This window comes from Phasianus colchicus, chromosome Z, assembly GCF_987193195.1.
Source record: "Phasianus colchicus chromosome Z, bPhaCol1.hap1.1, whole genome shotgun sequence".
NCBI lineage: Eukaryota > Metazoa > Chordata > Aves > Galliformes > Phasianidae > Phasianus > Phasianus colchicus.
Window position 1 is genome coordinate 62,813,891 of NC_143476.1, and position 13,936 is coordinate 62,827,826.

At 32.4% G+C, this 13,936-nt stretch overlaps 1 protein-coding gene across 6 annotated transcripts in view; it reads left to right on the top strand.

Annotated features, from left to right (window-relative positions):
• Positions 1–13,936, top strand: part of PTPRD (protein tyrosine phosphatase receptor type D) — a 353,935-nt gene that overhangs the window by 141,750 nt on the left and 198,249 nt on the right. For all 6 annotated transcript variants that reach the window (XM_090132663.1, XM_090132658.1, XM_090132659.1 and 3 more), the window contains exons 3-4: positions 4,147–4,292; positions 6,471–6,612. In XM_090132663.1, coding sequence (XP_089988789.1) covers positions 4,147–4,292; positions 6,471–6,612 — 288 coding nt within the window. The remainder of the gene's footprint in view (positions 1–4,146; positions 4,293–6,470; positions 6,613–13,936) is intronic.

Genomic DNA, 13,936 nt, shown 5'->3' on the forward strand with positions numbered 1-13,936 from the left:
TTCAATAGTTGTCATATGAACTTCTGATTAAAAAGTGGATAGCATCAGCAGTGTGTGGGCGTCCTCAAGTCTTGGGTTACAAAGCTTTTGTGGTAATTCCTAATTACAGAAACCTTCTACTGTACACTTCTGCATCAAAGTATCAGTGTTCAGTATTGACCCAAATATCTGGGAAGGAACAGACAGATGAACAGGCTAAAACAAGCAACAACATGTTGTTTTAATAGCCAGTATTGTTCCAGTTTTGATAATCCTCACAAGAAAGCCTGAGTAAGAATATAAATATGAGCAGCTGATTTCAACTGAATTTTACTTCAATTTTAATTATGCTACTGCTGTTTTACTTACAGCTTTATTTAAATGTGACTACACAGATTTTCATTAATGATGAATGGCTGTCATACAATTGACAGTATCATACTACTTCTGATTTCTTAGCAGATTTAATTTTACTGGAAGATTCCCGTATAGATGGTTACTGTGGTTTATAAATTAGTGCTGGAGAGAGTATCTGTTGGACTTTGTGCTGGTATTCTTATGGGACATTGAAAATAGTTGTCAGTTCTCAATCAAAATTACCCTCATGTTAATAAGCATAACTGCGTTCACAATGTAATTGTATTTGCTGTCAGAGTAAGCCTAGCAGCTTAGGTCAGAATCCATGTCAAGAAAATGACAGCACTAATAGAGCAGATAATTTGTGTCAAACTTTAATTAACAACCTTTATAAAGATGAAGGCCACAAATACAATTTATTTTTTATTTTTTATTTTTTTTTCCTGGGCATGATACTTCTACGTGTTGAGATGAACACAAAGGTTATATAATGAAAAGGTGAATTGCATGTGTTTGTCTTTCTCCATGGCTAGCTGGCTACTGTCATCAAAGTCATAATTCCTTTTGACCATAAATGAATTTGTCTTCATAACACCTATTAAACATAAAACAGTATTATCTTTCTACATTTAACTGTATTCTTAACAGAACAACTTTAAAAAAATGTTTCTCTTGAAAAAATATCTGCAAATAGGGAATTACATAATTTGTCTTTTCCCTCTCCTACATCATGGGAAGTGTTGTTAGTTCACAGATGGTCCAGCAAAAATTGACCTAGGACTGGAAGTACACTGTTATTCTTCAAATACCTAGGCAAATACAAAGATGTGTTAGCTGTGCAGACCTACTTCTGCAACTTCACTAGCTCTGCAGATATATGTAAGCATTTTTTTAATAAGAGACATGACAGTTTTAGTCCTGTATCTTTTTTTTTTTTCCTGAATCATAGATTGATTCAGAAAACTAGTTATATTTCTAACATCAATGAAGTTTTGTAGAAAATGTGTATTTGGGGATATACTGTTAGATAAATAGCACTCAATTCATAGTTTTGAATGTGGAGTTATGTTTATTTTCTGTTCAACAGAAATGGGAAAGGCAAATTCTGTTACAGTATGAATTAGTACAAACTCTGTTGCATTTGCCTCAGTTGCATTTATGAAGAATTTGTCTCTGAATGTCTGATAAGGAAGAATAAGATTCTCTTTTATTTCTCCATTTTAAAAAAATATATATAATATTATAATTAATACGATATACTGCATGTAAACAAAAGCATGCAAGCCATAAATATTATGGTGATTGACAGTGACACAAAACTAATAGTAGAATATGTTCTTTGTTTGTGTATTTTGCAAAGCTAGTTTAACATAGTTAGGCATGCTTGTTGTTTATCACTTCCTATTGTTTCTGTTTTCCTTGTTGTTTAACTATCTGGAGTTCCCCTGTTCTCAGGATAATAAATAAAATGTTGCAGAAATGAATGCATGACATGGTTGTTTAGCTGGTAATGGTCCTTGACCCTGATAATGCATAGCAAAACTTGCAAATTTTTCAAAACAAATCTTGTCTGGAAGAAAGTTACTTTATTGATGCTGAATTTACGAGTTTGCCAGTTTCTGAATATATTACTGAAGCATTTATCTAGAACTGCATATCTTCCTGTGAGCTATAATACATAGTTTCTGTGTGCTGGTGAACTTCCCTAGACAATGTTTTTCTTTCATTGGTTTGCAGTTCAACAGTGAATTCACAGAATGTCAAAAAGAATAAAATAGAATGACAGTGCATCAGTTTTCACATGATGGCACACAATCATAATTTGTGCCACAGAGTATCAGCATATCTGAATCAGTCATGTCTCTTTACGTATCAGAGAGCTGAGTAAATGCATGTGCAGAAAAGGATTCGAAGCTAGCAGTTTTGGTGAAACCCAGATGCTCTTCATCAGAATACATTTCTGTCTTTCCTGTGGTCCAGGCATAAAGCCTGTGACATAGGAAAGGATTTTCAGTTTCACTGCTCTAACTCTGTTCTTCATAAGTTGTGCATTTGGAGATTTTTTTCATTAGAAATATGCTTTTGTAAGTTCCTCATAGCAGCAGTGGCACACTATCTTGCTGTGTTCAGTCTTGAGTCTTGCTGTTGCACTTGTCTTCAGATACTGTATTTATTACTGATGAATATGAGACAAAATTAGCACAGCAAATAGTTTAAGGAGGCTTAAACTTTCTGTGAAATTGAAGATATAGCAATAACCATTTTGCCTTAACATTCTGTTAAAGAAAAAAAATGCATTCTCTTGAATAAAATATTTTTACTGTTTTGTTGCTGTTGTTGTTGTTTGTTTGTTTTTAATTATCTTTTTTAATGGTATATGTTGAGCGCTAGGGGTTGGTTAAAATAGACTCAATTAATTTATTAAACTTGAGACATTCTTCATGTTCCCATATTTAACGTAGCAGTGTAACAATACATTCTGTTTTATAAGAAAGTCTACATCATATTTTCTTGGCATTTAAAATGATTTCAGGATTCATATCAGTGTTACTTAAATGCATATGTTCATATGTGTAGTCTTATGAGATTCTGTCATTTAAATAAAGATGTTGACAAGAAATACTGCCTGTGGGAAAGCCACCTCAGAAGAATAGGCAGATAGACATAAGAAATATAATGCAGCAAATCAGAATAAAAAACAAGTACAATATTGGTACATAAATGTCAGTACTAGGGTGGAACGATGAAGATAAGCAGAGAATGAGAACAAAAAGGAAGCAAAAATTGAAGATGAGAGCAAAATTAGTTGCAGTAGTTGTTGCAGAGCCATTACGTATAACAGCTTACAGGTGAAAGACCATAGAGCAAAGATTTGTTTTGTTTTGTTTTGTTTTGTTTTTTTAACGATTTTATTGACCTCAATACTCCATATAATGTGAATCAGGATCTCCAAGTGTACTCTAAAAAGTGCTCAATTACAAAAGAGAATTAAGTAAATATATGAAATAACTCTTCAACATCTCTGTACTGTGCTTAGACTCTCAGACTTTCACGTTGATTTCTCAGAAATCTTGTCCTGCACTAGTCTGTTTGAAAGGGTTGTTTCTTAAACAACCTGAAAAATTTATTATGCTCTACAAGAAAAAGAAGGTAAGAGAATAATTGATAAAAATATCCTTTTCTATTTTTTAAATGATTTCTCCAGTTCTCTCTCCTCTCTTGCTCCTGCAATAATCACATTTTTTTCACTTCTTTGTGACGGAGTAAAATATTCTGGGAATGAACTGGAGTTTTACATAAAACTGTGCACAAGAATAAATCTCACTTCTGTTACAGTCCCCTCTGCATAAGCTTTTAATATGTAGGTATTTGCCTCTACCTCTGCAGACTTAAAACATTTTCACAGACTTTCTCTGAAATGTCACTGATTTTAATGGCTTAAAGGTGGAAATCCAGCTTTCATGAGATCCTGTGACCATAACATCAAGTAATGAATCATGATATAATTTGAGTTGATAGATGAGCTCATTTTGCAACAGAAGACAAATTGATTTTTTATTTATAACTGTGATAAAATATAATGTATGGTCTTGCTACTCTGATGGCATCAGATTTAGTAGTAAAATCAGTAAGTACTTTCCTGACCTTTTAGTTATTTCTTATTGTTTTTTTTTTGCAGATGAATTCACTGAAGAAATAAGATATTATATTCTATTCATTCTGAAATCTTTTTTTTTTTTTTTTCTTTTTTCTTTTTTCTTTCATGTTTGCTACTTAGGTTAATTTTGTTTGTTTGTTTGTTTGTTTTAGCACCACCAAAGTTTACAAGAACACCTGTTGACCAGACAGGGGTTTCTGGAGGTGTCGCTTCATTCATCTGTCAAGCCACAGGAGACCCAAGACCTAAAATTGTCTGGAACAAGAAGGGAAAGAAAGTCAGCAATCAGAGATTTGAGGTATTAGGTCCATTGTTCTGTTCCTCTGAAAAACATAAGTTCCAACTTCACTTTAATCCCAATATGTGTGCTCTATTTTCATAGATTAAACAAAATAACTATGATCATTGGGGATAACTTAACAGAAGTAGACTTGTGAATGTTCCATTTTTCAAACTGGTCACACTGTTAAAGGTGAAATTATCACTGCTGCTTCATAAACCAACATAATTTATCTGGTGAGCCTTGGCATACTTCTGTTCAGATGGCTAACTTTTCTGCAAAGGATATAGAGGAAAATTATTTGTGTCATCATTATTGTCAACAGAGAGCAAGCCACCTCCTTCTGTGATGGTGTGCACCAAGCAGACCTAACCTGATACAGCCTCTGCTGCCATAATTGCTTACCACCACTGCAGATAAAAATGAAAGGGACATTACAGTTCCTCCTTCTTTAGAGGAAATATAAAATTTGTTTGCTTTTGATTCTTTTCTTAACAATAACCTTGGGAGAGGCTATAGAGTAAGCTGTTTCCTCTCTTTCCACAACATTCAATTAAAGGAAATAGTAAAAATAAGCTTTTCAAAGGATACAGTTTCTTTGGGGAAATAAAATAGCAAATAACATTCCCTCTTTTAGTGTCAGGAACAATTAATATAAAGTATTGATTGACCTTTAACATGAAGAAAAAGTTCAGAAAATGAGAGAAGTCATGTATAATGGACAATAAAATGGGGCCAATAGTATATAATTCCCCTATGCCTCTTCACTATTTTGACTGTTAAAAAGCATCTACTTTGCATCTGGAATCTAGGTGGTTTATAAAACTGTTGTGATGCATATTTTTTGAGTGAATGATAGAAGAAATAGATACAAAAATTGAACGAAAATTGAAGTCTTCTGTGTTCATTCTAAGTACTTTTGAGAAAACCAATATACCTATAGTCATGGCTATAGGTAGTGACTGTTGAAAAATAGTGCTTTGTAACTGAGAGTTATTGTGCTCTTTGCGTATGTTGTAGTTTCCATGGAAATAAATAGGAAGTATTACTTGAGCACCGTGCCTAATAATATTTCCCAAATCTGTACTTTTTTTTCTCTTATTCTCAGCAAAAGTGGAGATCTAGTAGAATATGTGTGTGTAACTTAGAGATGCAGACACAAAAATATGTGCAAACAAGCATATATGTAAATTGTTTTGTGGATGTATATATAGAGTATGGTGAAATATGTATTGCTTTGTAAAAAAAAAGAAATGTGATTAACCTGTATTTATAAGTACTGTTGTGCTGATGGTAATACTGTGATGGGATTTTATTGACAAAGAAATTTAAAATCAGCTTAGATTATATAGATTACTACTATTATTTAATTATAGGAAAGACCTTTCCAGTGTTTGGAATTCTGCATTACTCACCAGTATCTGGTGTAGTTGTGTCTGCAGGACAAGGACATAAAAGCAATAGAATTCAAATGAATTTAAAGGAATTAATTAGAATAAAAATGGTATTTCATTTTTTCTCATATGAAAATGGCTATTTCTTCTATAAATATTGCAGTTTGAAAAACTAAATATGTAAGTTGTTTATTTAGTCCTATTACTTAGTCCTTTAACTGATACATGATTTCTATTGCATTTTTTATAAATTTCCTTCCAATCTGTGGGCTAAACGCATAGCTAAATGGACTAGTCCTATCTTGTCCAGAAATTGTCAAGCCTTTTTCACTTGAGAGCTCAAACAGTGAAGTGCAGCCAATGATTAGGGTGCAAGAATAGCCTGCAGCAATTTCAACTGACGTGATGGTAAAGCTAAGGGACTGGTGGGAGACTGCTGATGGACTTCAGGATAAGAGAGCATTAAGTTACAGGATACCTTCTTACAGACCTTGTTAGATCTTTTGGTGGTGGTGGTTTGCTGTTGTTATTGTTGGTGTTGGTACTGTTTGTTTGTTTATTGGTTTGTTTTTCTTGTTGTTTCTTGAAACTGCCTTGGAGTGGCCATTTCATGTTAAGCACTGTATGTTATACCCAGCATTGTCTATATTCCTACCAGTGTTGAATTTGCCATGGTATTCGTATATACAAAAGGAACCTGGTTCTGATGTCAAAAATACTGGCAGGTCATGTTCATGTATAGATTAATGGTGGGATAGATATTTGCAACAACATCTGTGACAGCTATTGTTTCCTTTTATAGGTAATAGAGTTTGATGATGGGTCTGGATCAGTTCTCAGAATACAACCACTGCGCACACCACGAGATGAAGCTATTTATGAGTGCGTGGCTTCCAATAGTGTCGGTGAAATAAGTGTGTCCACAAGACTCACTGTTTTACGTGGTAAGTTAATTTACTTCTTAGAGCAAAAAGTGATTTGAAATGGGAGGCTTCACTCCGAGATAATAAATTACAAAATAGTTTCAAATGAGTGTTGTTTTAGTCCAGATACTGTTAAATATATGTTACATATAACTTTTGATAATGGGGGTATGACTGAGTAGACCAAGAAAGAGAAAAAAGACAGGAGAGCATTGTGCGTAACAAGTTACTTATGTTATTTAATGAAAAAAAGAATGCTTTATGAGTACATCTGATTTGCATTTTACTGCTGTCTGGGTAGCTTAGCTTTGTGTGATCAGCATTTACACAGAAATTGGCCCAATTAAGAGTGACCTTGAAAAATTACATAAGCAGATTTTAGAAGAGGTTAAGCTGCTACAAGACTTTTTCCCCCAGGACAGTGCACATAAAAAATGTTGTTTTTTTTTTTTTCAATTTCAAATGCATATGTTACCTGTATTGTGTTTCAACTTCAGTGAGAAGTTTTTGAAGGTAGTAAAGGAAAATCAAATTTTTTTTTTAGCTATCCCTCAGGGATAAGGATATAAATGTACTGCCAAGTCCATTGTCTACAAAGTACTCATACTAGTAAGTGCTAGTAGTGGAATGACTTGAATGTTTCATTCTGTCTGCTGGAAATAAATGGAAACTGGATTTGGAGACACTTCTTGAAATATGACACTTCAGCTTTTACAGCAGAAAATTATTATATACAGTTGTGATATCACATGGCATTATTTGATTTGTACAGTTAGTTAATAAGAGCTTCTTTATATTATTTATTTTATTATTCATACTATATATATTAAATAGTCCCTGGTCATTGCAGGGAGGATTGGATCACATGGCCTTTAGTGGTCACTTACAACTCAAACTATTCTGTGATTCAGTAGGAACTAATGATGATCAGCCTATTTGACAGAATTTAAAAGAAAAAAAAAAAAAAAAAAAGATAAATATATTTATATGTATATATGTATCTTTTTTTTCTCAACAGAATTAGTGAGACATGGATGTAGTTTTTGTATTACAAAAAACAAAGGAAATATTTATTTCAATACTTGTGAATTTTTCAATGATGGTGTATAGTCTTGGTGTTACTGTTCAAAGTCAAACAAGACTCGTAGAGGTAGTCTGATATAAACAAACCTATTTAATATTTAAATTTGTTATCTCTAACACCGGAATCATTCCTTCTGTTGCCTTTTAAAAATTCTTCTCAGTCTAATGAATGAAAATGGTAAGACTAATAATTAAGTTCATATTTTAACTGCATCATGGATTTGTTCCTAACTTCCTAAGATGGGTTTTCTCCTTCATTGTTTTGTGTGAAATGAAATTTTTTTTATATGCATAGTTTCTATGAAATACAACCACTTTGTCATACTGTATTAAAAATTAAAGGAACGTGAAAAGGAAGAAGGAAATTAAAAACAAAAAATAATAAAAAAAAACAGTGGGAAAACTCAGGTTTGTTCCTTGCCTGTAGAATCTCTTGAAATGTATTTACAAATCTATGGACTATAGAGATCTGTTTCTTCTCTATTTCTGTTGATTATTAAATTGTTAGGCGTATGTGAGCTTTGCTACCTTTTCTATTCAAATATTTCAATACTCACAATGTAAACATCAGATTCTGAGTAAAAAAATGTTCATAATGCTATGTATATACAAATGTCAAATAAGCAAAATATGAATATTATTAGGTCTTAGGTTAAAAATTTTAAGTCACTTTAAATTTAATTAAAAACTGTTTGTCTAATTAAAATGTATTAAATCTGGAAAAACAAACAAACAAAAAGGTGTAGTTTTCAGCCATAATACAGCTTTTCCAAATGATGGAATATATTTTTGCCTCAGATTTGCATATTTAAGGCAAAGCTGAGAACATGTGTGAGCTCTTGAACTGTAGATTTAGATAAATGGGTAATATCTGAGAAAGGAAGGATCATGATAGAGCATTAAGGCAATGTAATAAAGTTTTATCAGGACTAAAATTTTGAGATGCTTTAAATTCAGTACCTTGCTATGTTTTTTTTGTTGTTGTTGTTTGTTTGTTTTTCTGTGACAAACAGTAATTCAGTGCCAAGTGCATTAAACTGGAAGATAAATAATTCTATTATAAGCTTCTATTTTGCAGTCTTAGACAAATCTTCATTGTATACAGTCTTCAATAGCAGTCTTGTGTAAATACTCCATTTGATTTTGTCATTTTCAGACATTGCCTCACATAACTCCTTTAGGAATAAACATATAATACAGATGTGAAAAAGAATTAACAAATATAATCCAATACAAAACAGATTGGAGTGTCTTTCATCTGTGGTCCACTTAGTCTTAACTCATCCCTAGTGAGTGTATGACTCTTGGCTGAAGAAAATAAGCAAGCAATATCCAAATGTTCTTTAAATGTTTCAGTAATGGTGTTGTTACAGACTCAAATACGCAATTGTACTGGATCTTGTACAAATGGGGCTCTTGAGAAAGAAGTCAGAGTTAAGCCATAGTTCAACAAACAAATATTTGTATCCTAATGCAAAAGTTTGGTGAAATGAAGACATTTACAGGAGTTGAAATATCAACCTGTATTCATTTGTTTGTTATTTTAATCCATTTTAAATACTACAAAACTCTTGTACATCATAGCACATAAATGTTTTTGCCAACATATGCATCTTTTAAAGCTAAAATTGACAGTTTTTCTATCTGCAGCTGAACCAAGTGTTTTCTTCACTAAAGCTTTTACACACTTTTATTTTGTTCTTGCCCTTTGAGGAAGTTATTGTACTTGGCTCTCTAGGAGCTATGAATATAAATAAAGTCTTTAGCTTTTGGGTGTTGAACCTTTAAAATGCATATAAAGTATAGGAAAAGTGAAAAACTATTCCAAGGCCTCAGCAGAGAGACACAATAGGGTCCTCTTCTGTTACCGGAGTAAATCAGGGCACATTCCAACACAAGTTAAACATTTACTTTCTAGGCTGAACATAGTATCTATCTGGACCAAGAGTGAATATCTTAGATAAATTAAAACTGTTTTTGATTTTCTATATATAAAGCTACATGAAAATGCTGAATTTGACAAGAAAAAAGGCTTTTTTTTTTCAGGAAAAACCTGGAAGGGTCTTTACAGACAAGAGGAGTCTGTTCTACTTCTTTTGGAGATCCTCATTTTGAAAATTTAGACTGAGAACCTTTTGAGCGAAACAACACTTTGATTCATTCATTCAAAACTATCAGTTTTCAATAGGCTATCAAAGATGTATATATAATAATAATAATGTAAGAAGTTTCCAAACACTGCAGGCAATTGCAGATGTAATAACTTTAGTTTTATTGTTCATTTACTTACTGTTAGATCAACCTAAAAACTATTCTGTTGTGTTGTTTTCAACTTGTAAATGGTGGATAAAATATGTTTTTAATGACTATACAAAAGTTGTTCTGGCAGGTGTTACATGCAAGAATGTGTATTGTTCAGGAAGAAGGAAAGAAGGTACTTATTTCTGGCATAATAGAGAAACCAGCAAAACTCACATGCTGTTAATTTTGAAGAATTTGTTTTCATTTTTCTTATTGACTTTTGTCTTGATTCAACCCAGCAGGCAGCTAATAACTACACAACCACACACCCTTGGGATGAGGGAGAAAACTTAACAAAACAGAAATCTTGTGTTAAGATAAAAACTATTTACTAACACAGAGGTAAAAGAAAAAAATAAGACAAATAAATATCTCCACAATGCAACTACCCACCTCCTGATTCCCAACTAACAATATAACAGTACAGACTGATGACCTGCTATATGACAAGATATATCTAATGCCTAGATGTTTACTATAACTGATGTTTGCATTGTTTTACCTATTACTATCTAACAAGAGTGACTACACAGGTTATTTGAGCAAGGAATGATTCTGAAGTAATTTGTGATCTGGCACATTTATCTTTTAGGGCACAGAAATTAGACAAATGGAGTGCAATGTCTGTAATGTCAGAAAATGTGCTATGGGATGGCTCTCATTTGTATACAAACGGGGGGAATGAGTTTACATACACTGAGTATTCGCTACATGTTATGAAAAATTAACTGTGTTCCAGCTAGGACTGTATAAACTGTGTACACCATTATTTACCTCACTTGACTACTTGCTGTATAGTCATAATGATTGCTGCTGGGGGGCTTCTGGTAGGACAAACCATTGAAAATGGAATGAAGTGAAGAAAGGTAAATAAGAAAATACCTCTGTGAGTTGTTTATCTCAAATGTATATTCCATAAGAGATCTGAAGAGTCAAACAAGTATCTTTGCTCAAACTTCCTCAATTTTCAGTGATCATGCTACATACTATGCACAGCACAATGTGACCAAAATTAGCATGTTAATTACAGTCCTGTTTTTATTATGCCTCTTTTTTGGAGAGGAACACTGTTATTCCTGCTGTGAAAATAGTACTTTGCAATTTATGTTATAAAGTCTCTCCTGGGAAGCTGTGTAAGGAAGATTAAGGAACAAAACACAGCTGCTTGACAGTCACACAAAAGGATTTTGTGAAATATTCAAAAAAAAAAAAAAAAAAAAAGAGAAATGTAGCCAGTACAATTTAAGTTTAAAGTTTAAGTAGAAACTTACAAGCCAGTGTGGAATGGCATTCAGATTTTGTGAAATGGCTTACAAAGTAGTAAAGTACTAGGAATACTTAGATGAAACACTATAAGCTATTTTGAATTATTTTCTTTCAGAATGGGAATGTATTTAGGGAAAATAAAAACACTTGTCTTCTATTCATTATAATTTGAAATAATCTTGTTTTATCTTTTTTTTTTTTTTAATTCTTTAGTGATCTATACATTTTTTAGCGTTACTTTTTTGTGCAGTTCTAATTGTATAATAAACAGATATAAAGGAACTTTTCATGTTAGCAATTAATAATAAAAGCTACAGTCATGCCTTTGTGAAGTTTTATTTTCTTTTCTTACTGCTGCTCTTCACTGAATTTCACCTTTCACTGGATTTCATGCAGACAAAGGAATAAAATTAACCAGTTCACTTTTATGTATTTGTATATATTCACGGGATCAATTTTGTTTTTGAAATATTAGTAGTGGTAGAAAATCATTAATACCTGACGTTTTAGGGCAAAATGGATGGTTCTAATAGAGAAACAATGTGTTGAAATCTTCCATCTGGTTGTACTATATCTTATTAGAAGCAAACACGAAAAAAAAAAGGGGGGGGGCGGGGTAGGGGGTGCTGTTTTATAGATAAGATGTCTGGCAGTTGTTGTGATTTAAGAAGGGGAATTGAAATTGTACCAGACAAAGGAGAACAATTCAATTTAGCTTAAAATAATTCTCACCAGATAGTTTGGCTAAGAATGTACACCTGTTAAATACTTTCAGACAACAGCTTATGACTAATTTTAGCATGATCCACATCTAATTATTTCCATTCTAGTATATAATGATTTAATACTGTGCTATAGGCATTTTTGATAAAATGAAATATGTCAGCTGATTGGAAAATTCAAACTAAGCCATCGTGAGTAAATCTTTTTTTATAAAATCTTTGTTTTTACCACTCATTGATACGTAAGATGATTCATCTGCTTTTCCTAGACAGCCATCTACATCTATAAACTGATCAGAAATCTCTAAGGAACAAGTGACGCTGATAACAACAAAGATGGAATTCACAGAAAGAGGTGGAATAATTCCTCTGCTAGTTTATCCTTGCTGAACTAGTAGCAGGTCGTGTAGCCATAGAATCCAATCAAAAAGAAAGCTGTCTCTGAAGAACCGTGAGCTGCTATACACAGCGTGTTACCATTTTGATCTTTTTCCTTGAATACTGACCCATACATAACCAATGCACATGCATGATACTGTGAATTCTGCAAAAAAAAGACAGAGGATTAACTATGTGCACAGCTGCTATCTGTTGAGGATACAGTTGGGTGTCTTTTGTCTTCTGTTCTATAATTTGGATATTTAACAGAGTTATGTATATTTGTGAATACATAAAAAATCTTTTTCAGTTTCTGTCTGCAAGGTAATTCAATATAAATGAAGCTGCCATTCACACTTGGGTTCTGAAGTTATTTTATCTATTTGTAAAATGATTGGCCATTTATCTAATTTAATTGATATTTAAAAAGTACAAAATAGAATCTTTTTACACAAAAAGTTCTTAGAATGCACTCACTTTTATTGAGGTTATTTGCTAAGCATACATTTAAGTCTCTTGGCCTGGTGTAGAGCCCTCATGGTTCAGTATCAGTGTTGAAGATAATGCAGTTTTTCATTGTTCAGTAGCCTGAAACCACTGTCTTAATCTAAGTCAATGCCATCATCAAAGTCAATGCCATTAATTGAACACTAAGTACCATATTTCCTGCTGTACCTGTAATCTGTCGCCTCAGTTCCACATTTTGTTTAAACATCAATCTATTGGTGTGTCCACTTATTTTAACATATGACATTAACAGAAAATATAATTGTTATTGCTGCACTCTATGAAGGTAAATATAAGCATAATTTCACTTTTTGATGTATATATTAAATATTAATGAAAAAAGGAATAATAATAAAAAAAATAGCAACATGCTAGAGATTATCTGTTTGAGGGGGTGATACACTGATTAGTTACTGACACTATCAGTATATTTATAAAGATACCAGTGGTGTTAGCAGTTGGTAAGTTTCAATTTAATCCTTATCATGATAAATATTCAAATGAAATGCTTAATATAGCATAATAAAATCAAGACAAGTAATAGAAATAGATATTCATATAGTAGGTCTGTGCTTACCTTTCCAGGTTAGTGATTCCTGTGAATACTCATGTCTTACCAAGGGCAACATTAGGATGGCAGAAGTGATTGCTTAAATGTAAGACAGGTTTGACACCAGTACACTGAAGAGACAGCAAAATTAAATCCGATTTAATGCAGTCAGGGCTAATCTTCAAATAAAGGAAAAATCTTCGAAGAATGCTTTCTCATGTATATCAGAAAATGTAATTTAGAAATTAAAGAAGGTTTGTGTTACACTTCAGCTTCCTTAGTCTTGCAGTTCATAGAATATTTATTACTGTGATGGTTATGTTTTCAATAACTTATTATTGGAAGGGAAAATTAAAAAAAAAAAAAAAAAAAAAAAACATACCAAAAATATTTAAATTTGGGGGCAAACATAAACATTATGAGGAAACTGAAATTCAGTGAAACCAGCAAAAGCAGACATACTTTATTTATTAGGACAAGTAATAAAACAATTATGATAGAAAGATTTTTAACTGTTGCAACAAGGCAAAGGAGTGTT